At 44.0% G+C, this 25,080-nt stretch overlaps 2 protein-coding genes and 1 long non-coding RNA gene across 9 annotated transcripts in view; 1 reads left to right on the forward strand and 2 right to left on the reverse strand.

The window, feature by feature from the left end:
- LYPD1 (LY6/PLAUR domain containing 1) overlaps nucleotides 1-2,328 on the reverse strand; it is a 44,540-nt gene extending 42,212 nt beyond the window's left edge. Inside the window, exon 1 of one of the 3 annotated variants that reach the window (XM_036079091.2) lies at nucleotides 2,140-2,328. In XM_036079091.2, the coding sequence (XP_035934984.1) occupies nucleotides 2,140-2,299 (160 nt within the window). In that variant the 5' untranslated portion in view covers nucleotides 2,300-2,328. Of the gene's footprint in view, nucleotides 1-900; nucleotides 1,289-2,139 lie in introns of those variants that run through there. The other 2 variants (XM_036079093.2, XM_036079092.2) reach the window with 2 other exon arrangements.
- LOC118527324 (uncharacterized) lies at nucleotides 203-12,759 on the forward strand. The gene is made up of 3 exons (XR_004913059.2): nucleotides 203-816; nucleotides 11,879-11,975; nucleotides 12,395-12,759. It is a non-coding gene; the product is annotated as an uncharacterized LOC118527324 (long non-coding RNA).
- Nucleotides 2,736-25,080, reverse strand: part of NCKAP5 (NCK associated protein 5) — a 973,576-nt gene continuing 951,231 nt past the window's right edge. For 4 of the 5 annotated variants that reach the window (XM_078070693.1, XM_078070694.1, XM_078070696.1 and 1 more), the window contains one exon: nucleotides 2,736-4,267. In XM_078070693.1, coding sequence (XP_077926819.1) covers nucleotides 3,986-4,267 — 282 coding nt within the window. In that variant the 3' untranslated portion in view covers nucleotides 2,736-3,985. The remainder of the gene's footprint in view (nucleotides 4,268-25,080) is intronic. The other variant, XM_078070695.1, reaches the window with a different exon arrangement.

Consider the following 25,080-nt stretch of genomic DNA (forward strand, 5'->3'; position numbering starts at 1 on the left):
TGGCTCCGAGGCTCCCTACGCGACCACCCAGGAACCCAGGAGGCAGTGCCGGGCGCCAAGTGCTGAAGCGCCGCGAGTCCCCGGCCTTTCTTCGGGACAGTCCCCGCAGCAGCAGAGGGGACCACAGCGCGTACAAGGGGCGTGTGTGTGTGTGTGTGTGTCTGTGTGCGCGCGCGCACCCCGAGCCGCGACACAACAACCATTTCTTCCTGGCTTTCAGGGCAACCGTTTGGCTAGGGTCCCCGGTCGGAGTCCCAGCTCTGCAGCGCTCGTTCGAGAGCCGTTCGCTTAACGGGGAGGAGTGAGACATTTTCGCACCTCTCATCGCCACAGCCTGGCTGTTCTGCTCGGATCCAGGAGCTCCTGTCTAGACCTAACTCCTCATGCTCCCGGACAGACAAGCCCCGGACCCCGCGCTTTCTCCCATCTCCACGACGGTTGCGCTCTGAGCGCGGCAACCCAGCTCCGGAGCGCCCCGGCCACAGGCTGCCCAGCGCGCCGCTCACCTGTCGGCGGCGCCACTCCCACCGGTTCCTGGAAACGCCGGGTAACTTGGCGGCGTCAGGGGCTTCATCGCCCCCTCTCCCTCCGCGAGGCCCCAGCACCGCTCAGACCCTCCCTCCTCCCCAGCTCTGCTTCCTCTCCCAACCGCGCAAGCCCGAGCATCTGCAGCTCGAGTCCCGCAAATCCGCCGCTCCCGCCTCTCCTCCTGCAGCGCGGGACTTGGAGACTTCCCATCCAGCGCCTCTGGGCACCAGCACCAGTCGCCGCCGCCAAACTCCCGCTGGGCAACCCCTGCGCAGCGCGGGCCCGGAGGTGGGTGCCCGGGGGGCCGAAGGGGCGGGCGGGTAGATGGGGTGTGCGCGCCTGGCGGGGCTGCTGGCCTTTTCGTTTTCTTACCTTGAAGCAAGAACAATCCGCAAAAAGTTGCTGCGATGCCGAGGACCCACATCCTCCCGGAGCCGCGGAGCCGGGAGAGGGCAGGCGCATCAGAGGCGGCGACCGCGGCGGAGGCTGCCCGGGCCGCAGCGGCTGTGGCTGCCGAGGCTGCTGGGGCCCGCGCTCCTGCCGCCGAGGCCACCGCCGCCGCCAAGAGGAGCCGCAGGTGCCGCCGGCGGCGCCAGCATCGCCCGTGCCCGGGCTCCCGGCTGCGGGTCGCCGCTCCTCCCGCTGGCGCTCCCGGGCAGAGCGCGGCGTCTCCGGAGTTGGCGGCTGAGAACTGGAGGAACTACTGGCGAGCCGGAGCACCCAAAAAAGTCTCGTCTTCTCCCCACCTCCCACTCCAGGCACCACGTGACGGCTGCCGAGTTGGGGTGGGGTGGCGGGCGAGGAAGGCTGGGACTGTCTTTTCACGTCCCCACCCCCTTCCTATCGCCCTCGTCTCCCGCCTCCGCACGTCCCCAGGACAGGGACGCCAGGGGGAGAGGGAGAGTGTAGTTTCCCGAGGTTGGGAGGCTGGGGATTGGGAAAGCGCGAGGAGGGCGCAGCAGGTGCCGCGGGGACTGGCCGGGCGCTGACTGCGGGACCTGCGAAGTGGGGTCGAAAGACTGCGTGCTCAGCTGGGTCCTGCGTTCCCCGGGGCTGCCTATTCGGCTGAGGTTGCCGCGAGGCTGGCAGCGCGAGCCCCGAGCCGGGGGCGCCTGGCTGGAGGGGGACGTGCTCGCGTGCGCCTGGCAAAGTTGCACACCTGCAGGCTCCCTGGGGTGGCCGGTGCAGCTGCGCCTTTTTGTTTTTCTCCTCCGAGAAGCCCCTGGTTCATGGCCACGCTTGGCTTCAGCTGCGGCAGGGTGGGCGGGGTGTGGTGAGGACCCTGCTCTGACGCGCGCGTTTGCCCCGGGCAGCCCTCCTTCCCCTGCCTGCGCGCACAGCTGGAGGGTGCAGTGACACCGCGACGGTAGCCTAGCCTAGGACAGGGCGGTCCCCTGGGACAACTGTCGCGAGTTCCCACCAGAAAGCAAATCGGGGTGAAGAAGGGAATTGCTGTCCTCTATCCCGTTTCTTCAAAAGGCCGGGCATCTTCATCGCCTCAAAGTCACGGGTTATTAGTACATACTCCCGTGTCCTCTCGCAGTCTCAGGCTGCCCGGGGTCCCTCTTTTAAGTCCCCGCCCCATTCCCCCGTCTCGGTCAAGCGATCCACCTTGAGTGCTCCCGGGACGCCACGGTGCTAAGTTCGCCCTCCTTGGAGCCGAGCCTTGCAGCAGGTGGTGCGGGAGCCTCTGCGCCCCCGCTCTCAATCCCGCACGTTGCCACCCCTGTCCCCTCAGTCCTTGGGGAGAATCCTGTGGAAAGAGCTTCATAAGCTTTGCCCCTCTTCACCCTCGTGCGCTTGGGCCACCCCCGGGAGGAAGCTCTCTCAGGCCAGGACGCTGATTATTTATTTCCCCATCCTGCCAGCACAGTAGGTCTGGAAATGGGCTTAAATGACTTTCTTGTAATTCCTTTGCAGAGATCGTTCCAGATCTGCCTCAGGCTCCTTCTCTCCCTTTGTCCCCCCCCCCCCCCCCCCCGCCCTTTCATTTCTAGTTGGTTAACCCCTTGGGGAGACTGAATGCTTTGACCATTACCTGCTTGTCTGCAGACTCTGATCTTAACAATTGGCTGAATTACTATCTCTGGAGCAAAGGGGCCAGTTTATTTATTCCTTCCGGGAATTGATTGTTGTAGCATGTGTGAGATTCAAATAACTGGGCCAAAGGGTTCTTGAACAAGTCCTTTTAAGATTTCAGAGGGTGCAACTGTGATACGACTTTTATTCAGAAATGAAACAGAAGAATTTTTAAAAGTATGAAAGACAATACTTTACATAATTTTCATTTAAGATAACAAAATTCAATATAACAAATTGCACAAATTAACCAAATAACACTGGTTATACAACGCTCTTTTAACAAACAAGTGTGTACTGAAGTAACCAGATAGATCCTAAAAATATTTCTATTAGGCCTAGTTTACAAGCTCCTGTACAAAAGCAATTATAAATAGTTCACATCTAGAAAAAATACAAATAACCTTTAAAATAGAATTTATCCTCACATATAAACAGACTTTGTAGGGAAAAAAAAGGATCTTAAAAAGTAAGATTTCTTTTTTGTAGCACCAACCATTCATTTTATTTTTTAAAAAGTGAACGTTATAGATAGGAATTTGCTTTCATTTCTAGATTGCCCAGATTTTAATCGAAAGAGCAGGAAGATAAAAAATCAACAAATGCTGTTGAGAATTATGGAGAAGCACTAAGTAGAAGAGGATGTAAGGAAATGTTTGGAGGGAAAACCTGCTGTTGAAAATAGAATTAGGTCACTTCTGATCCACTTCCCTTCCCATCAGTGTCACACTTTGAGTACCTGTTACATTTTTCAGTGGAAGCAGAATTAACACTTACTACTGGAACCTGAATCTCTCTGGCAACAATTTTGAAATAGCACTGGAATTAACGTTCATATCACGTTGAGATTGTGAGTTGGAGATAACCACGAGCCCTCTGGTTTTTGGCGGGGCTGGGTTTTAGCTTTACAGAGTGTTCCCACAAACAACTTGAGTTCTAGGACAGTGAAGTCTACAAACACCTTCGCTGGAATTTTTAAAAAATATATTATCAACTTCTAACACTTAGTACGTCATTTCAAGAGCATGGCACGGATTCAATTTATTGCTGTCTTTTTTTTTTTTTTTTTTTGCTACAAATATAATTTCTTTTCCAAAAATTTACAACTTCTGTACAAGTATTCAAAAAAAAAGTGCAAAATTAAGACTTCTGTATTGTGGGTGTGTTTACATTTCATCCTCGTGACACACAACAAATGGAGCCTATCTTTATTGCCCTGTCAGAGAAGGAAGCTCCCATGGGTTGCTTGCTGTGAATCCGACAATGCAGTCTCTGGTGTTGCCAGGGTTTACTGGCGCTGTCTCTATTCCCCTCCACACACACCCCTGTTGCTTAAGTGCTCCATTTTTCAGCTCACTAAGGAAAAAAAAAAGGTCCTTTATACATCATTTGAACCCTGACTTGCACAAGAAGAGAAGCTATCGTATAAAGAATCACTCAGTGATTCCAAATTGTCTACCCCAGGCCTCTCTGAGCTACTCAAAGATGCCTCTTCATTTTTTTCTTTTTCTTCCTTTTGTCCTTCCACCTTGTTCAGAGAGTTCTTCTCTCTTTCTAACAAAATCATAGTTTTGCTGTTATATTTATTGAATGACTCCAGGGAAATTTTAGATAATCTATTCTCAGGATCTTCTTTTGTTTCTTCAACTTGTTTCAATTTCTGTAATAAAAAGACGAAAATATTAGAGACATATTTCTTTGGAAAATCAAGTTATTCTATCCAATATTCAATTATTGTCTGCATAACGTGCAGTTTAAAGGGATAGAGAGAACCTACAAGTCTTTAACAACCTTCTAGTATAATTAAAGGTAATAATAAAGCCAATTTGAGGGATAGATCAAGACTTTAATCATTTTACTGAGATAAATAGGTCCCGATTTGCAAACCGGTAAAGTGCCACTTAATTTCATTTTAAATGGATCTACTCAAAATCTGTTCAGGTAAAGTGCCTTCTATGTCTTCATCAAAGTTTCAAACTCCTCTCTTTTCTTACTAAGTATTATTAGTTGTCTTGTTTCTAGATATGGGTAGGGATTGAATTTCAGCCAGAAGTTGGGGTTGTACAGGGGGAAAAAGGCATACAATCCCTTAAATTGCCTTGAAATTTCAATACCTGTTAGACTTGTCAGAAGCATTGTCATCTTTCTGTTTTGTCCCTTTACAAGTCTTAAGATATTTGCAAGTGATCTCCAGGTCTGTGGGTATAGACTCCAGAAAGCCCAAGGGCTTAAAAAAAAAACATAGTACTACTTCTGCCCATTAGTAACCTCTCCCCTCCAGGAGGCTCCAGCAAGACCAATTACTGGATGTCTCTAGGACTTTCTAGAACACTGCAGTCATATTCAATTATTCAATTATTGTAGGTAAACTCTGTAAACCAATGCATTTCCTAGCTCCTTTTCCTCTTTTGGGCAAAAATTCTATCCAAACACCAGGAGGAAGTAGGGACAGGGGCTTAGAGGTAATAATAGCTACCATTTATTAAGCATCCACCATATAAAACTCACTGAATATATTTTCTTTAGAAGCATTTCACAGGGGACTTGCAAGTTACACATCCTCATTTTAAAGACGAAAACAAGGCTCAGAGTGACAGAGTTATTTGCCCAAGGTCACACAGCAAGTGACAGAGAACAGGATTTGAATTCCAGGCTGGCTGCCTTCCATGCTCTTGTTCCTACTAAACCGTGCTTTTACGTAATAAAAGACAAGATGTCTTTTTTTTTTCCACCCAAATATTCTACTTAAATAACTTGCCAAACCATCTCTATTGCTACCGTCCCAGACTCTGACAAAAGCAATTCTGTTCTCCAACCCGTCCCCCACGTTGTTATGCTGGATGCACAAAGGTACAATGAGGGAACTGTTTTGATCCAGGGAACAACACACGTAGCTCAAGCCCCTGATTCTCATACGCTAAATATTTAATAGGAAGAGAAAAAAAAAAGATATGGCAGTGGATGGCTCTGGTGTCCCAAGAGCAGACTGAGACACAGTTTCTCTTTCCATTATGGAAATGACACAATTCTGTAGGAATATTTAAAAATCATCCTTGAAGTGGTGCTTATTTCATTATACAATTAACATAGAGGAGCATTACTCACAGAGTTCATTTTCAAACTCAAATGGCTGCCTTGAAACCAGAAGCTTGAAACAAGCTAAGGAACAGATTTCTAGGTGCTTCCAGAAAAGTGGCTCCATAATTAGGTATAACACCATGCAAAAGCCCCGTTTCATACCATGCCAATTTTTAGACTTAAAAAAAAAAGATTTATTTGAGAGAGTAAGCACAAGCCGCAGGGGCAGGGAGAGGGAAAGAGTATCTCAAGCAGGCTCCACGGAGAGTGTGGAGCCTGACACGGGGAGTGTGGAGCCCGACTCGGGGCTCGATCTCACACCCTGAGATCACAACCTGAGCCGAAATCAAGAGTCAGAGACTTAACCCACTGCGCCACTCAGGCGCTGCTCCTAGGCATTTTTAATAAAGAGTTATATATAGTACAATACTAAAAATACCCGGAGAGCAGGAAATGCTTTGATGTACCAAATGCCGGTAACTAAAGATGTTTATTGCAATTTTCTCCTCGCCTGAATATCTTCTCCCTTTTTCTTCATTCAAGAACCATGAGCATTTTCCTTGCCTATTTCTGGCCATAAATGGATCTCACATTCATTCCATAAATACTAGAGAAGCTAGCATGATGCAGGTGGAAGGTGTTGGTGTTGAGGATAGACAGCGGAATAAAATCGGGTCAGGTGTGGCCAGGGGAGAAGTTGAGGCTCCGGAGGCAGAAACACCTGAGCTTTGCCCTTTTATTGGCTGTATGAGTACCTTTGAGTTCCCTTCCTCAGGTGTAAAATGGTGATAAGACACACCTTGATTTCAGGATTGTTGCAATTAGTCAAAATAAAACACCTTGAGACCCAACACAGAGTAGTAGGTGCTCAATAAATGGTACAATAAGTAATAGTCAGGCAAGATTCTTATTCTGGACAGTGTTTTTGAAACTGCCCTCCAGGCCAGCAGCATCAGCATTATGGGGGAGCTTGTTAGAAATGCAAATTCTTGAGCCCTACCCAGACCTTTCTACATCAGAAATGCTGAGTGAGGCCCAGCAAATGTTTTTAACAAGCTCCCCGGGTGGTTCTGATACATTCGAAAATTTGACAATCACCTCGTCGGGGAGAACTGGTAGTCCGGGAGGGAAGACAGATGATAACTATAATTGAGTGTATTGAGGTACAGATGAGGAAGGAGTTGTTTACCATTAAAACACCCACTGTGGGGGTGCCTGGGTGGCTCAGTCGGTTAAGTGTTTGCCTTTGGCTCAGTTCATGATCCCGGGGTCCTGGGATGGAGCCCCACGTCAGGCTCCTTGCTCAGCGGGGAGCCTGCTTCTCACTCTGCTCCCTGCTCATGCTCTCTGTCACTATCTCTGTCTCTCTCAAATAAATAAATAAAATCTTAAACACCCACTGTGTTGGACATAAATAGTGTGCCAACGTTTTCCAAATGTTTCATGCTTGTTGGTTTGTTTCTTCAGTCGATTATAACAAAGGCCTATGGAGGTGATGAAAAGGAAGGAATGGCCCAATAAGAAAAATCACATGGCCTTCTCAGTCTTGCTTTTATTTTCACAGTATTTAGTGAAAGGTGGGCACAGAGATATTTTTTGACTCTAAGAACAACATCAGTGCAAGAGGGACCGATACAACCACCTGGCATTTAGCCTCAGTGTTGGGGAGCAATAGGGAGTGGTGAGGACTGGGGTCAGCTCAAGTGCCTCTTCTAGAGACAGGAGCAGCTTATTGCCGCCATGCACTAACATGGGTCCAGAGCTATTGATTTTAAAGAGGAGGCCATCAACCTAGAACAGTGTTTGCTTATGTTTCAGATCCTCTGATGTTTAATTAATTTGCTTATATTAAGAAAAAAACCAAAAACAACAGCCCCAAACCCCCCTGTATCTGTCAAATTGCAGTCTTTGCGTTTTTTGAACTTTTGAGGTAGAGATTATGCTTGAACTTCTGAGGTAGAGATCATGTTTTATCCATTTATGTCCTGCCTGACCTCCTCATCCTCCTTCCCCGACCAGCTTTCTCCCTAAAGGCTTTGCCCCTTGCTCAGTCATCAGTAAATTCTCAGCGGAGACTTGATAGGTTCAACCCTGTCTAGCATCAGCAGGGTCCCAACTGTTGGCTTTGCCAGGGGTCCTGACAGCTAAGAATAAAAGCACTAAAGCAGCTTACTTCCCTGCCTCCAATTAGAAGCATAGCAAGCTGGCCTCAACATTGTCTTGTCAGATCTTGGGTGTTCTAAAAATTTTGAAGTCCTGTAACATTTACATGTAAGATACAAGGAGGGCTCCAGGTCACATAGTGAGCTAACGATGTATCTGTCAAGTGGTAACAAAACAAGGCACATTAGTTTGCAGCCACTGTATGTGAAGGTGCTTTGCAAACTAATCATGGTAATAACAGTCAGCATTTAATTGAGAGCCTGTTCCATGCAGACACTCTGCTAAGCACGATGCACGGATTATGTTTTCAGCCTCACATCAGTTCTGTGGGACTGGGTGTCATTAGTATGTCCATTTGGAGCCAATCGAGGCTTGGGGAGGTGAAGTCACTTGTTTAAGGGCATGAGGCAGTATGTGGTGGCGTCTGGGGTTGGCCCTGGGGAAGTCTGCCTGCAGAGGCCACGCTCTTCCCCTCAACCCCTGAAAAGAGCTTTACGAATACCAGCCACTGTTAAATCTCTCAGAGGAGCACCTGAAGTAAGGATCACAGAACACCACCAATATTCATGAGAAAAAGCCCAGTAAAGATCAGTGTTCGACAAGGATGTGGAGGTTCCCTAGGACACCCTCATTTCCTTCATATATTATGCCTCCTCGGAATTACGATAAAATTAATAGACTACATTTGTCACCTATAGGTGGCAACAGTTGTACAGTGCACTTTTTGGTGGGGCTTTCCAATGCACTTGGGAACAAGGGAGGGCTGAACAGCGCAGGCGAAAATTATTTTCCTGTTCCAAATACATAACGTTGCCATATTCTTAAAATATTTTCCTGCCTTTAGTCTAACCGCAGCGTTCTGAGTGATAAGCAAGTAGATAGTGACATAGTTTGCAGAAATCCCCTGGAATGAATTATACCTCAATTAATTTAATTCCTTGTAGTCAAACATTAATCAATCAATCAATCAAACCAATCCACTGTGTGACTGGCTTTGTGTGAATAACCGGGTGGTCTTGATTCTCAGAGGGGGTTCCATAGAGGAGGGGGCTCCTGGAATGATGCTGACAAGGGAAGAGGATGGAGATATATAGTAAGTGAGGGGAGGGCATTCCATGGAGTTCCTGCTGCATTTGTATACCATTCTGTGTCCACTTTAGGTCCAGGAGCTGCTCAAATAGTCTATGTGAAGGTGCTATTGCCCTTTTGGATTCTATAATGGACAGAATCACTGTAAAGACAGAAACACACATCAAGAGGTACCCATCATAAGGGGTTCTAAGAACCCAACCAGACTTGTTCAGACTCAGTACCTGGGTTATCAATCATACATAGCTTTTATTTCCAGGGAGCTTTGCCATCCAAGATTTCACTTCAGTCTTCTATCAGTCTGGAAGGTAAGGAAGGCTGGTGTGGGCTGTCCTCTCCATGGGGTATTTACAGAATCTGTCATTCATACAAATTCAAATTCAGGGGAAATTAGACCTGGAAGCTCAGTTTCCTGATTTTCAACACAAAAATGCATACCATTTTTTTTCCACAGTCAACAATGATCATGGAGTAGAGATTCTGCCTAGACCAATATCCTGAACACTAGGAAGGATAAAATTGAAGGTGATATGGGCCCTTGCCATAAGGAAAAGGTGGGGAGAATGATATAAGGTGATAGAGAAAAACTCAAGTGATAAACCAGAAAAAAAAAAAAAAATATGGTTGATGATATCAAAGAGACACATGTTATACGTGGATAGCCAGACACTCTTGCCCATAGGGGAGAAACAAATAGGAAATTCATGAAATTGTGTAATGAATCAGTGTTTTGTGATGAAGGCTACTCTTTAATTCTTTCAAACAAGTTTCCATCTGTTGATCATATCTTGAAAATATCGGTGAATATGTCTACTGTAAGATGTCAGAAAGAGATTCAAATCTTCTTGTGAAATTCAAATGCAGCATCGTTCCTCCGCTGGGCATTAATACTTACAAAGAGGATGGCATTTTGAGCACAAATTAATGTAAACAGTATCTTCATCAACATAGTCTTGTTTCCCTATTGCTATATTCACTGCCGATCAGTTCAAGAAGACACGTGGTAGGAAAAGAGCTACATTTACAAAGTGCTCGTACTATGTGTCAGGTACTGGGTTGAATGCATTGAAGTAATTACCTCATTTAATGCTTATCATTCCCCATTATGTGTATAAATGGGAAAATACAGAGTGGAGAGGTGTACATACTATGCACACACACCTGGTTAGTAAGTTAGGGAGTCAGGATTTAAGCAGAAGTAGTCTGACTACAGAATTTGGGATCTTAATCACTATGCACTAGACCAAGGTATTTGGAAACCAGTGTTTAGTTCCCTGGAATTGTGTTAATTAGCTGTATGACCCCTCTATACCTTAGTTTCTTTACATTAAAGTTTTTAGTATTTTCCTGCTCTATAAAGCTCTGTGACTCTAAAATATTCTTAGTTGGGTGTCTTCTGTGCATCTATTATCGGCACAATAAATAGGTCTCTTCCCCACCTTAGTTCTGAACAAACTGAAGAATAAGATAAAAGAAAAAGGCTGGTGGGAGAATAAAATATTGGCTTTATTAATGAGAAAGCTTACATTGGGAGATGAGGTTTCTAACTGCGAAGAAGTGAGTTTCCTAGTACTCATCCTAGAAATAGGCCTGGTAACTGGCAGCCCTGGGCTGGGGGCAAGTGTCTTCCCATAAAGCCTCTAGCATAATGGGAACAAGACAGAATATATGCTTCTCACAGCCAGCCTGACTCCAGAGAAAGGGTGCGAAGAGCAGAAGGTGGGTTTAACATCCCCTGTTCTCCTCCTAGAGTTGCCAATTACATAAGCCATCCCTCCTCCTTCACAGGAGAAGTGAATGGGGGGTGGTTACAGAGATGCTAGGAGTGTTCCCTAGGGAGTTTCCCCCCACACACACCTGAAAATAAGCACATGAAATTGGGAAGAAGTGTCCCCACCATGCCCCCTACCCCCACCCAACCTTTTTCATTATGTATGATGATGCAGATTTTAACTAAATAGTCATAAATGCACTAAGGCCAAGAAGATGCAGAAATTAACCCTTGGGGGGAAATCAAGTTTATGAATGCTCTGCCACTTAGTTGTCATGAAAAATAATTTTTAAAAGGTGCAAAAAACCTCATAGACGGCAGTGAGTGGGTTGGGCAGAGAAACCTCTTCATGGGCAAAGAAATAGGAGAGAGGTGATTTAGTGGATGTGAAAGACAGAGGAGCTGCCAGGTGGATGCAGATAAATCTAGAAGAGGAGACAGTCTGGCTAGTCCTGGATGTTGGGTTCAAGTTGAAAGTGTGATTTCCCTCATCCCTTTCCTGATGAGCCAATCTTGGGCACTGGAAGGGTGGATTCAGGGCAGAGTTTTGTGTTATGCTCTTCTTGTGGGGATGGGGAAGAGGTATTTTAATCCTGGGTTTCTTAGTTGAAGTTCTGTGCACTTTGCAAAGTCTACGTTAAGTGATATTTGCTGGGGGAAGGCCAATCTCAAGGGAAAAGATGCAGCTGAAGTCATTTCTCTTTCCTCAGAGGCACTAATCTCTTCGCTAATGCCCCCTCTTACTGTATTCCTGGCAGAGCTAGTTTCTGAGTGAGACATAAAAATTGATAGAATGACCTTTGGTGAACACTAGAGACCCTCCAGACTTTTCTCAAGAGTTGTGGTGTTAACCCTGTTAACTGGGTCAAATTCCAACCCGGATAATTACTTTCTTCCAGTGCTCAGTTCCTTTTATTACCTCAACTGGACACATTACTCTTCAGTTGCCCTTCTGAAAAATTAATGTGACGGATCGGTAATAGAGAACCACTCTCTCCATCCAACCACTGGTCGGGAGATGCGATTCAGCACTTGAGGGCACTCTCTGTTTCCTTACTGGGTCCTGAAGATAGCTCCAGGGCAAACTGGTTTTATTAGGTGAAAGAGTAATTTTCAGCTGAGATGTGTTTTTATGACTATATTATTAACTATATTGCTGTCTTTTACCAGGATCAATGACTTTTAGTGACCTCCGCTGGAACCCCTGAACCCAGAGGGAAAAAAGTGAGCTTACTTTTTGGAGGAAAAAAAAAAAGCAAGCAACAAGGTCAGTAAGGAAGGAAACAGGGTGGGTAAAAAATAATACACCTTGTAGAAAGGAAAAGAACTCAGCTCAGAGATAAACAATGGCCCCAAGGACATTTAAAAACTAGATCCAAAGGGCAGTAGGAAAGAGAAGTCATTTTATCACAGAGATCGGAAATGCTCCCATATATGGAAAATGAGGTAAGATGTGGGACCAGGCATGTCACTGGGAAGAGAAAATAGGAGCACAAAGAAAATCACCAATGTAGCTCATGACAGATGAAGGCATTTGGGAAGACGAAAGGCATGTAATGATAAGTCTGGGTAAAACTGTTATAGGAACATGCAAAGGACACATCTGTGAGTTCTGCAAACTCTAACATTAGTGCCGTCACTTGAAATGCCCATTTGAAAACATGTTTTTTCATTTTTGTTTTCCAGGTTGTGGATGAATCTACAATTCTAATTTAAAATGTAGGCTGGTCACCTTAAGTAATGCATCAGATGCAATCAATATTGTTCAATTTCTCCAAAAGTAGAATCTGCACTGTTTTAAAGCCACCTAGCATCAGGAAAACAAGGCAGCTCACTGATACCAGCTTGTGTAATTAGCTTAACTAAATGGAACACGCTTATCTGTGTTCTTAGATTCCCTTTTCTTCTTCCAGCACAATAATATTAACTAAAACTTTATTCAAGAATGAGAATTGAGCAAGTGCTGGGCTGGGAACGTCTAAATCTGCTCATTTTAGTGTCAGGGTTAATGATTCCAGCTGATGAGAATGGCGGCATCAAGCCTTTCTGCCTTTAATTTGTAGGCACTATTATGAATAAAAATAAATACATATGCTACTCACTTGACTTAAAAGATTGATCAGACTTTTTTCTTTGACTAACCCTTCCATCACTTCATGTCTTAAATTTGATACCTATCTGTCCAGCAACTGGGCCATGTCTGGCTTAGATGTCAGTGTGTGTCCAGCATAAAGAGCCCATGAACTTTGTCAGAGGAAAATACAGCATGAAGGGACCATCTGTGTATTCCAGTGCCATACAGCTGGGTTTGTTTCACTTTGGAGTGATAGATTTGGGGTTCCTCTTACAAGAACAAAAATACACTTATTTGGAGGATCAGATGACTGTAAAAAGGTTATACTATTTTTTCCCCCCATGGAAGTTCTCCTTCCAAAGAAAGATCTCCAATACCATCATAATGCTGGTCATCATCAAAGTGTGTCTGGAAGCGCTAAGTTTTTTTTTTTTTTTTTTTTTTTTTAAAGATTTTATTTATTTATTTGACAGAGAGAGACACAGCGAGAGAGGGAACACAAGCAGAGGGAGTGGGAGAGGGAGAAGCAGGCTTCCCGCCGAGCAGGGAGCCTGACGTGGGGCTCGATCCCAGGACCCTGGGATCAGGACCTGAGCCGAAGGCAGACGCTTAACCATCTGAGCCACCCAGGCGCCCCTGGAAGCGCTAAGTTTTTATTATGATGCATGCTGTGAGTGCCAAAGCCAGGGAGAAACATTTCATGTTATTCATTAACCTATAAAGAGGCAACCTGAAATTACTTCTAACGGAGTTTGGTAGACCATTTAAGGGTCACAGTACACTATGGCACCCAACCTATTAGGCACTTTACAACAGCCAATAGAGTCCAATGGGACTGCAACGTAAGGTTCATCCAGAAACACAGAGATATTTGCAGATGTTAGAATGTTCACTCTCTTCGTGTTTAAACTATTCATCTCCGAATGCAATCCATGTTACAGTTTTAGGGCTGATCAGCCTTTACTTTGGATGTAGTTATTCCCCAAGGATATGTGACATAGTGAGTCCTGGAGCCGGGGCAACTCAGAATCAGCACCGATTTATTGATCCTTGTTCTAGAGAGAAGATTCCTTGGTGAGAATTTTTCTGAAGATTTAGGAACATTGAGCTTTCCATTCTGTGTCATAGTCTAGTTTATTGTGACAATTGTAAAGATACCCTTATTCCTCATTACCTAGTAAGCACGGGGGGTTCTAGGACGGAAGGATGTGCTAGTTGGGAGAATGCCAGTGGAAATCTGCTTTCATTCTGGATTCTATCCCTTGCTCTGCCACAGTATGACTATGACACTCATTACTTCAACTCTGTACCCAGATCTTAATGAGTATTTATATAGAGATTATGCTGCTCTTGCCACGTCATTTATTTATTTACCTATTTACTCAACAGATATTTATTCAGCATCTACTATGTTCTAGATAGTATTCTAGACACGGGGGGATAGAGTGGTATATGAGACAAAAGCTACTGCTCACATGGAATATACATTTAAAAAATTCTTTAATATGATATCGATATAGAACAAAGCTTCATATATTTTAGGAGATGAATCCTTGAGAAATGAGTTGGAATAATCTATCCAGCCTGCTCTTTGGTTCTAATAATGGCACTTAGAACACACACATCTTGTCAATCTCAAAGTTGTGGATATGCCCCTTTTGCCCCAATTCTGTTTTTGAATTAATGCCCTCGACTTGATTAGCTTCTTTTGGTCTTCTTCCATTCTTCATCTGTAACAGCATTTGGGCAAATGTTTCTCATAGGTTAACTAATTACTATTTCCATTCACCTTTCTTAACCTCTCTGGCCCTAGTTATCTCTTAAATTCAACATGCTTAAATGAGAATTTCTTCTCTTTCCTCTAATTCCATGTTGCTGCCAATAATAACCAAGTTTTAGAATTTGATCCTTTTTTTTTTTTTTTTTTTAGTTATTCAGAGCTGCTCATTCTGTTTCTATAATAACTCACCCACAGGATCTTTTTTTCTCTGAATTCCTGGCCTAAACAGCCAGTCTGTCCATTTGACTCAGATATAGGCTATTTTCATATCAATGTCCCACTTCTCAATTAGATCACACACTTCTTGAAGCCATGGACGAATTTTATCCTGCTTCCTTTCTCAGATTCTTGACACTGTATCTTTTATCTCTTGGAGATGATATTCACTGCATATCAATAAAAGCAGTCCCTATTAGATCTGCTTTCACTGCATCATTTCCTCTGGAGCTCAGAGACTTGACCGAGTTTTCTGTCATGTCTGCTTTTCCATGACGAAGAGACATATAAAATAAGGTATCACCCGACGTGTGATAGCACAGCCCCCTGACATACCAGCAGTGGTACGTCCTCTCGGATCCCAGGTTAGCATCCAGAACCAGGGCGACCTTGGCATTAATGGACGTCTGACTATAGTCTACTTTGGCAAAAGCAATTTCCTATCTTTGTCAAGAGCAGAGACAGGGTGCACTCACATACTATGGCCATCCTGGTCGGGCAGCTCTGTGCTGAGTCATCCCCTTTCTTCTGCACCCCCCCAGTGGGCGTGGCCAGCAGTTGAGTGAGGCGTCAGCTGCCATCACTTCCTGGAAGTCCAGGAACAATAGCCAAGACAATGAACCTTCTCAGGGGGTGAAACATTATTAAAAAGAGCAAGCCCATGATAGATGGCACAGACATTGGCTCTGTCCTTTTCTTAAGTGCTTCCTTCAGCCGGTGAGTGCTGCCTCACCTCATCTGAGCCAAGTGGCAGGCAGTGTGCTCAAATTTAGTTTCTTCTCTCCTTAAGACAGGGGCGGGGGGGAGGTTGGTGAGGTGATGACATGACAGTGATGATATTCTTAGGGGCAGCAACAAGGCTGACTGTGCAGGCGATAAACTCACCAATATTACTGGGTATATCAAATCATGAAATTAAACCGTAGAGAGATTAAATTAGAGGTGACTTAGTACAAAATTCTAGTACTGGGCAGCACTCAATGCTTTTTGTTCTCTCTCTGCCACCTGTAATATATTCAGTTGGCAAACTGACTACTGCATTATAAAAGGTATTCTCTTCATAAACCACCTAGGCTGGCTCAATGCTACTTTATGAGGTTTAATTCAGCTATCCACTACAATAAAAAATAAAGTTTATTTTTGTCTCACATGCACAGAACAATTTAATTTTTAAAGTGATGTAAAAGCCAAAGGCGCCTTGCTCCGAACGAAGCATGTTTGCCCCACACAGCTGCGTAAACACAACGCGATCGCTGTGAGAATTAAATGTGGATCAACAAAATCAATAGTTAATTGTGTGACTCAGGGTCTTTCATTTCAGATCCAATCTGTAAAGAAGGTCCAGGGGATGTTTGTTTTGATTTTCTTAAGATATTATTTAAAACCTTTCTGTCAGGCAGAAGAGTTTACCAGGTCTTCACATCATTTCCCTAACTTATTTGGCTTGTGAGCAGTCAAGGTCGTACTGACCGGTGGGCCTCTCCAGTCTCCACCTTCAAGTTCAGTGTCTTTACCAGCCAAGCTGCCCCATTCGGGGTATCTGGCTGGCACTAATGCCAGACAAACTTCATTGCAGAAAATAGCCCACCATAATAGGTGTCTCCGTACCAGACGTCGCTGCCTTAGTTGTACTGTGAACTACCTTTTGGTCTATTTCACCACTACGCACAGCGTATAGCAGTTAGACGGCCACCTTCACCCCCGCCCGCATCGGTAAAATATTTTGTGCTGTGAAGATGCATGATTTTGTGACATGGCAAGAACATGTGAGTTGAGCCCGTATGGACAGATATGCTATCTGTTCCAACAATCTAACAGGGACCCGTGGGAGGGGGTGCGGCTTGAATAGAACCTACAAAAAGTCATCCAATCTCATTAGCCCAAATGGATGAGAAGGGAAGGAGGGCGGGCAGGCCTCCTTTGCAAAGGGAATAGCACAATAACATCCAGAAGACCACAGGGGGAACAGATGGACCGCCTTGACCCTTGTTATATTACGGCAGAGCTAAAAATGTAATGTTTGAACTTCTTTTCCCTTTAAAGTGTAACCTTTCATATAATAAGTTAAGCCTTGCTCGCTCTTACATATTGTTAGAAGCCTTCATCCATTTTGGGGACTGAAGGCAAAATAATTCTTGATATAATGAATCATTTTTCTTTTTCCAGCTTGTCCAGAAATCCCATGATTATTTTGCTGTTGCAGACAATGACCTTCTCAAAGGAGGCCTATCAAACGTTCAAGATAAATAATGAGAGGGTCTCTTTTTCCTGCCTCAAGGAAAAAATTGCACGGAGGGAAGATGTTTGTGAAAGCCTCAATATGGTCATTCCAGGAAGGGCAGCAGCATGCTCCAAGTGAAACGGAGAAGCGCACAGATTTCTGTGCGACCGGCACCCCCATTCAGCAGGCCTCCCAACAGCGTCCTTGGAGGGACCTTGGGGCAGCCACCTCAGCTCTTCCCCCGGTAACGCGGGAATCAAGTGATTCCCTGGGGACAGGCAGAGCGTATTTTAAGCCTCTTGACTTGAGAGCAAGTTAACTAAAGGAAAGGAAGCTCTGGTTAATGCCTTCTTCCAATGATATAGAAAAACATAGTAGGTCCAGGAGCTAAGATTGATCATAAAGAATTCCCCCCTTCCTCCCACATCCCCATCTTCCCACCAAGCAGCAGGTACTCAAAGGGTGAAAGGAGCCTTTCTTTGTTTTCTCTCCCCATGGAAGCAAGGCCTTACAAACTAGGTAGAGAGCTGCAGTTGAAATAGCAACTTTCCTATGATTCGAGCACTTTGGGGATGAATGGGAATACAGGACAGCTTCTCGGGGGCAAGGGTCCTCTGTCTACCCTTCTGTGGCTCCTGTAGTTAAGTCTCTGTGGACAGCTGAAGACCCGACCTTAACTTCAGGAGTAGGTACAAGACCTTCCCATATATGCCTCTCAGTCTCCTTCATATCTTCTGTTGAAATTCCTCCTTTTCTCCATAGATGGCTGAGGGATGGCCTGGTTCTAGACCAGGGGAAGAAAATTCCTTGTCGAAGGACAGGAACTGATATAACGACAAATGCATGGGTGGTGTGAGTGGGTAGTGGGGACTGTGGTGCACGGCAGAGCACCCCCCACCTCAGATAAATAAATAAATCTTTAAAAAAAAAGTTTTCACAATGAAGATCCTGTGAATTTCCATAGACTTGCATTGCACCTGTCACTGCCTGGCATACCACTTCCTTCTATCATTTTTTTTTTTTTTTAATGTACAGGATTTAGGTCAATATCTAGGAATATGGCAGGTCCAGTAGTCTGTGTTTTTTCCATGTCAAAATGAAAAGCCAGTGATGAAATAGAAAGACATTTCAAAGATATAGGGTTCCCTATGGAAAGGGGAAGGAGAACAGGGAGGAGAGAAAGAAAGTTCTCTATTCCCAGGCAAGCTCAGGAATCAATGTGTTCAACCAGGCAGTATCCAGTGGCAACGTAGGGGCAAGGGTAAAAAAGCAATCTCAAAAGTAATCAGGATACAAATGATCCAGGGCTTTAAAGATAAAATCGAAACCGCTCAGCAACACCTTGAAAACAAGCCAGTAAGCATGCAGATAAGTATCAAGCACATTATTTAGCTAGCCAGCTGAGGATGGCAACCGGCTGAATTTTGAGCCCAGGCAGTTAGTATCTCTGTGTTCTGGCTCACATATCTCCTCACTCCAGAATGTCCTCCCCACCTTTCCATGCCAGCCAATACCCACTCATCTCTGGAGACTTGGACAGAGGAAAATATCCTACGAATTCTTTTCTGGCCACAGCCTTGACCACTGTCCCTTTTGTTCTCCCTTCATTCCCTGTGCAGACATTATCATGGCATCGTTAAGCCTTGGCTGTGTATAGTGGTGGCCATGGCTCAGTCTCCCGTGGAAGCTATGACCCTCTTTATCTTTTCATTGTGCCCAGAACATCCCTGGACATAGGAGGTCCAGAAATGTTAGTGAAATAAAGGCAGGGTGCTAATTATATTTCTTATTTACTGGTCATCTTTCTTTCTTTTCTATAACATTTCCTTATCTTTTACCTAATGCCCTTTATTGCCTTTGAAAATGATTGAGCCCCAAGGATAAGATGCTGTACTGTCTGGTAGGGAACATTCATTTATTTCCCGAGGGGTAGTTGATGGTCTAATCACCCAGAAGACACTTATGTTTCCTTTATTTAGAAAGTGGAGACAGTAACTTCCCCAGTAAGTAAACAGGAAAGTAGATTTTGACTTTGGAAAAATTTAATTAACATACAATTTTCAAGGAGCATTTCTATTGCCACAAACCAAGCTCCTTGAAATAACCAGCACTAAGGACCTCAAGGTTACAGATGAAAACATATGAAATAAGTGAGGATTATATCATCTAGCAATTGGAAGACTGAATATGTCAGTGAGGCTTTTTAAATATCCAAATAGCTTAATGTAGCAGAGAAAAAAATCCTCATTGTGCACAAAATGAGGGAATTGCCTCAGAATGAAGTTTTGAGAATACTGTGAATTTCAAGAATACCGATGTCCTTAAAGAATACAAGAGATTTTGGAGAGCCCTGGAGTGACCGCATCCCTTAGATGCAGGACGGAGGGACACCCTAGGGTCATCTCAGGAGCTGCTTGGCCTGGGCTGTGTCCCTAGGCACACAGAGTGAAATGCCATGCAGCAGAAGCAGACCAATGTCACGGATAGCAATTTTTCACACATCAGAACTAGCGTCGGCTACAGTAGAGTGGGTGGGGGATAATTCTCTCTTCCTCAACTCTGTGAAGACCCAGAGCTCCAGTGAGTTAAATGTGAGTGGGCTGGTGTTTCTCTTTGCTGGAGTCAGCGCATACGGTTTCTCTGTCGTGTGTATCTACAGTTCTCTTAAGTGACCGGAAAAAGTACTTTTCCTTCAATCACTGTTCAAGAAGTCTCTGGCAAACTGTCCCTTAAATATTTCTGTTGGGTGATAGCAAAGGATTACTTAAAGCCTATTCCAAAGGCTGTCCCCTATTGGAAAACAGCTAGCAAAAAGAATTTAAGTCCAGGCCTGCTATGCATGGATACGTACACACACACACACACACACACACACACACACGCCCTTCTGATGCTTTCAGGGGATGGCTACAGAAATGTCATTTGGAGCAAGGGGAAAAAAAAATCACCCCCCACAAAAATGTTTAAATGCATTTTGGTCTCTTGGTCAGGGCCAATAAAGATCTCTTGCTGTGAGCCAGCTCAAATGGAAATGTGGTGAAGGATGTTATACTTTATGTGGCCTGAATGTGATTAGTGATTAGCATCGGGAGCCTCAGTCAGCTGGGGAATAGCAATCAGGGTTTCTCTCCTGCAACCCTGAAGGGCTACAAACACAACTGGCTTCCGTCCCATACGATGATGGGATATTAACTGAAAACCTAATTAATCTGTGAATGAATTATGGCCTAAGAAATACACTGTTTTATAATCAATTTTAAGTGAGTCCCTAACAGAAGATAAGAGGAAGAAAAAGCTATAAAATTATAAGAGGTTGGTACATTCTGTTCACTATGACGGATGATTTTGAGGGAGATAATTTTACAATGCATCAAATTTTTGTCATTTCAAAAATCATGCCTCCCAATGTATGCTGTAAATTAATTTTAAAATTTACATATTCATTAAAAATCGTATTGAAAACAGCAGGAAGTGAGTCCCATTTGAATAATAAAATAACTTGTTATTCCACTAGAGATAAAAAACAAAAAGAATTAAAAGATTTTTATTTGGTGGTAATAATAACATAAATTGCTATCTGAATTAGTTAAACCAAGAATTTATATTCACCAGAGGCATCGATGAAGTATTACAGATAATCCCCCAAATTCTCATTTTGGGTGGATGAAGAAGGTCTTACAACACATAAAAGCCCTGGGAAGAAAAACAGGAAGGTGCCGCCCATGGCTCTTAGCCTGCTGGGTGTGTGTGTCTGAGACAGTGCTACCATCACCCAGGGTGGGGGAGGTGGTTTGCAGACAGGAAAACCCATGGCTTGGCTTGGGTGGAAGAACAACTGACTTATTGAAAACAAAAACAAAAACAAAAACAACTCTATCTTTTACTTTGCAAAGTCTATTTGGCCGAATTTCCTATAAAAAATGGAAGGCTTGCCTGAGGTACAGAACTTTCCAGATGTCTGCGTTAGCCTCGACTGCTGAGGGGCTGGTCACCAGCAGGGGTTGATTCCAGAACACCGGGGACGTAATTGGAAGGGCACAGAATTGTAATTAGAGAGCGAAGCCATGCTACATCTGAGTGAACACAACCATTCGCTCTAGATTAACCTCATAATAGACTGTCGGCTCAAAGATCTGGCCCCACGATATGAACAGCCCGGACTCATCTAGAGAATGATGAAAGGGTCAAAGGGAACAGAGGGGGTGTGTGGCACCATGTGGACTCGCTAGTGGAATGTATAATCCACTGGACAGAATAGACACAGGGGATGTTCTCTTCAAATTGCAGAGAGAGAAGAGGGAATGAGAATACCTATTTTCCATGAACTTCGGTTTATTCTTGGCTCTTTCCTTCCACAGGGGATTCATGATAGGCTACTACCTTTATCTCTGAGACAACAAGAGGTCCCTTTATGAAGTAGTATAGGTGAGGTGCTTGGCTCACACTTCCTCTGCTCTGGGGGAGTTCAGGGAGTCAGAAGATTGGGCCACCTGGGTGGCTCAGTCAGTGAAGTGGCTGACTCTTGGTTTCGGCTCAGGTCATGATCTCAGGGTTGTGAGACCGAGCCCCGCATGGGGCTCCCTGCTCAGCGCCAACTCTGCTTGAGATTCTTTGCCCCGTCCTCTCCATCCCCCTCTCCCCCTCCCCTCCGCTTGGACACGAGCTCTCTCTCTAAAATAAATAAATAAAATCTTAAAAAATAAAAAAAGAGTCAGACGCTTAACTGATTGAGCCACCCAGGCGCCCCAGTATATAGAAACTTTAAGTTATCTTTGACTCCCCTCTTTCTCTCATACCCACATCCACCAGTTTTCTGATAAATTGCCTGTTTGTGCTCTCTAAATTGCAAAGCTCTCCTTTTCCTTGCTTTGCTCCGCACCCTAGGGAACCACATTTTCCAGGCTCCCTCTTTCTCTGGCTTCTGGATAGATTCGGCTAATGGCAAGCAGTGGCAGAAGACTTGATGGCAGGAGGGTGGGTAGAAAACGAGGCGTTTCTTCCCTTCCCTGTGACCTGTGGGGTTCCAGGAAGCAGCTGCTTCTCTAAGGCTCTATCTCCTGTCACATAGCCCCTACCACCCATGGTTCTATTTCCCATCTGATGGCCCAGCTGCTGGGCTTTAAGGACACCTTCTGCTATTGTCCCCCCAACCCTGGGGAATGACTGTCACCTCCTGCTTCTACTAATCTCTGGATCGCCTGACTGTTCCCTGGAGAGCTCAGTTTTTCCATTATTTAAGCAAGCAATTCCCCATATTAAAGTCTGCCTATAGAAAGACTTAGAATGGTTCCTGTTCCACGCTAGACTCTAGCCAATACAATCATCTAATTCTGTTTGCTCTGGTTTTAAAACATATCCTGAAACAAATAATACATGTTAAAAAAAAAAGAAGAAGATAGCAGGAGGGGAAGAATGAAGGGGGGGAAATCGGAGGGGGAGACGAACCATGAGAGACAATGGACTCTGAAAAACAAACTGAGGGTTCTAGAGGGGAGGGGAGTGGGAGGATGGGTTAGCCTGGTGATGGGTATTAAAGAGGGCATGTATTGAATGGAGCACTGGGTGTTATACGCAAACAATGAATCATGGAACACTACATAAAAAACTAATGATGTAATGTATGGTAATTAACATAACAATAAAAAATTAAAAAAAAGAAATGAGAAAACATATCCTAAATCCAATCATTCTCCACCATTTGTTTTCTCTTCCCATGCGAGGGCAGGACACCATCATCTCCTGCCTGGACGACCACAGGGGTTTCTGAGTGTTCTGAGGACTTCTACTCTCCCCTCTCAGTAGTCGAACGTCCACAGCATGCTTTAACAGCCGTTAATCAGATCCCATCACTCCCCTGTTCAAAATCCTCCAATGGTTTCCCTTTGCCGAGACTGAAACCTAAGGTTACTGCCACATCTACAGGGTCCTATGTAATTGGCTCCTGGATTCTTGTCCACCCTAATTTCCTTCCTCTCTTCTCTGCTCCAGCCATAATGGTCTGGGGACCCATTAAGCATGTTCCTACCTCAGGGCCTTTGCACTTACTTTAATCTCTGCTGATATGCTCCTCCTTCAAAGAGTCACATTTCAATGTTTCACTTCATTCAACCCTCTTCAAATGTCCCCTCTTCAGATAGATTTATCCAATCACTCTCTCTGAAGCAGTACCCTCCTTATTCCCTCTCTGGTCATCCTGCTGCATTTTTTAGTAACATAAATCAGTACCTGACATTATATTACATTTTGTTTGTTTATTATCTGTCTTCTCTTTAAAACATAAGATCTATACAGGCAGGGACTTTGCCTTTTGTATTTTTAATTTGCTTTATTTTCCGTGCCTAGAACATTACCCATTAAATAGTATGAACTTTATAAATATTCTTGAATCAATGAATATAAATGATAAGCCTATATCAGACTGTGGAAAACAAGTAACAAAGGAATAATTAGTTGTATTATTTAGAACATGAAGAAACATATAAACACTTTTCTAATTAAATCATCTGCATAGAAACTCACTGCAAACCAGGGCATTGCTTGGTAGTTAAGATATAAGCTAAGTTAGTGAGTGGACTGTAGCCAGGGACAAAGTCCTCAGATTTTATTCTTTACCATGTTCACAAGCCTGCATCTGTCCTTGTTGGGCACCTTTCCTTGGGACCTATGTTTAGTGCACTTGCAGAGGATGTGGGAATCCTTTGAAATTTGCATGTGTGAAAGGGAACCAGACAGTTTGTAGGTAAAATCCTTTTATTATACAAAAGGATTATATAAAATAAATTATATGAAATAAAATAAAAAATAATTATATAAATTATAAAAAATAAAAAAATATATATATCTGAGATGTCTAGGGTTATTGTCCTACCAACTTCTTCTGGCCAGGAATTATAGCTAGAAATGACCTCTTATGTAAGGGATAGGATATTGACAAATCCTAAGAACTTAGTAGGTCAAAGCTGATTTCTTCCAACTCAAGTCAAAAGTCTTAGTAATTACTCTAGACTATCATCTTTTGCTTTTGGGCCTTGAGTATTCTCATGGGTTGATGTGTCCCCTAAAAAGATAGGCTAGCCGCTCATCCCCGTGAATGTGACTTTATTTGGAAATATGGTCTTTGTAGATGTAATTCAGATGTAAATTAAGAGGGATCATGCTGGAATAAGATGGGTCCTCCATCCAGTAGGACTAGTGTCCTTATAAGAAGAGGAGGAGAGATACAGAGGCAGAAATACTCAGAGGGAAGAAGATGTGAAGAGATACAGGGAAACACACACACAGAGGGAAATGCCATGTGAAGATATAGACACACACAGAGGGAATGCAGCCCTTGATATTGAGACCAAGCGAGTGTCGTGCACCTGCAAGAGAAGGAATCCTAAGGACTGTTGGCAAACACCAGAAGCTAGGAGAGCACAGAGGGCTCGCTGACATCCTGATTTCAGACTTCTGGCCTCCAGAACTGTGAAAAAATGCATTTTTGTTATTTTAAGCCCCCCAGTTTGTGGTACTTCATTATACTGCAACAGCCCTAGGAGACTAATACAGATAGATACTCTCTAGAATACCTATTATCATCAACAGAAGCCATTTTAAGGCATTAAAATTCCATTCCAGGTTTTATAAATACATGGTTATTAGTTTTGTTTTTTTTTTTAACTGATGAGAAGAAGGAAAGCAAGCTTTTTTTGGTCATTTTTTTCTTTTTTTTTAAAGATTTTATTTATTTGAGAGAGAGAGACAGAGACAGCGAGAGAGAGCACAAGCGGGGAGGAGAGGGAGAAGCAAACTCCCTGCTGAGCAGGGAGCCCGACGTGGGGCTCGATCCCAGGACCCTGGGATCATGACCCAACCCGAAGGCTGACGCTTAACTGACTGAGCCACCCAGGCACCCTGGTCATTTTTTTTTCTTTATTGGACTTAAAAATGTGATGCCGAAGATTAAAAAAAACCCTTTTTGTTTAACTGTGCCATGTAAAATTATGATTGCATTAATTTTGTAAAATATTAAAAAAAATACTTCATTTGAAAGGAAAATAATCAGTAAGGAAGTTATATTTAGAGTATCAGGAGACAATGGA

Source organism: Halichoerus grypus, chromosome 4 (genome assembly GCF_964656455.1).
Source record: "Halichoerus grypus chromosome 4, mHalGry1.hap1.1, whole genome shotgun sequence".
NCBI lineage: Eukaryota > Metazoa > Chordata > Mammalia > Carnivora > Phocidae > Halichoerus > Halichoerus grypus.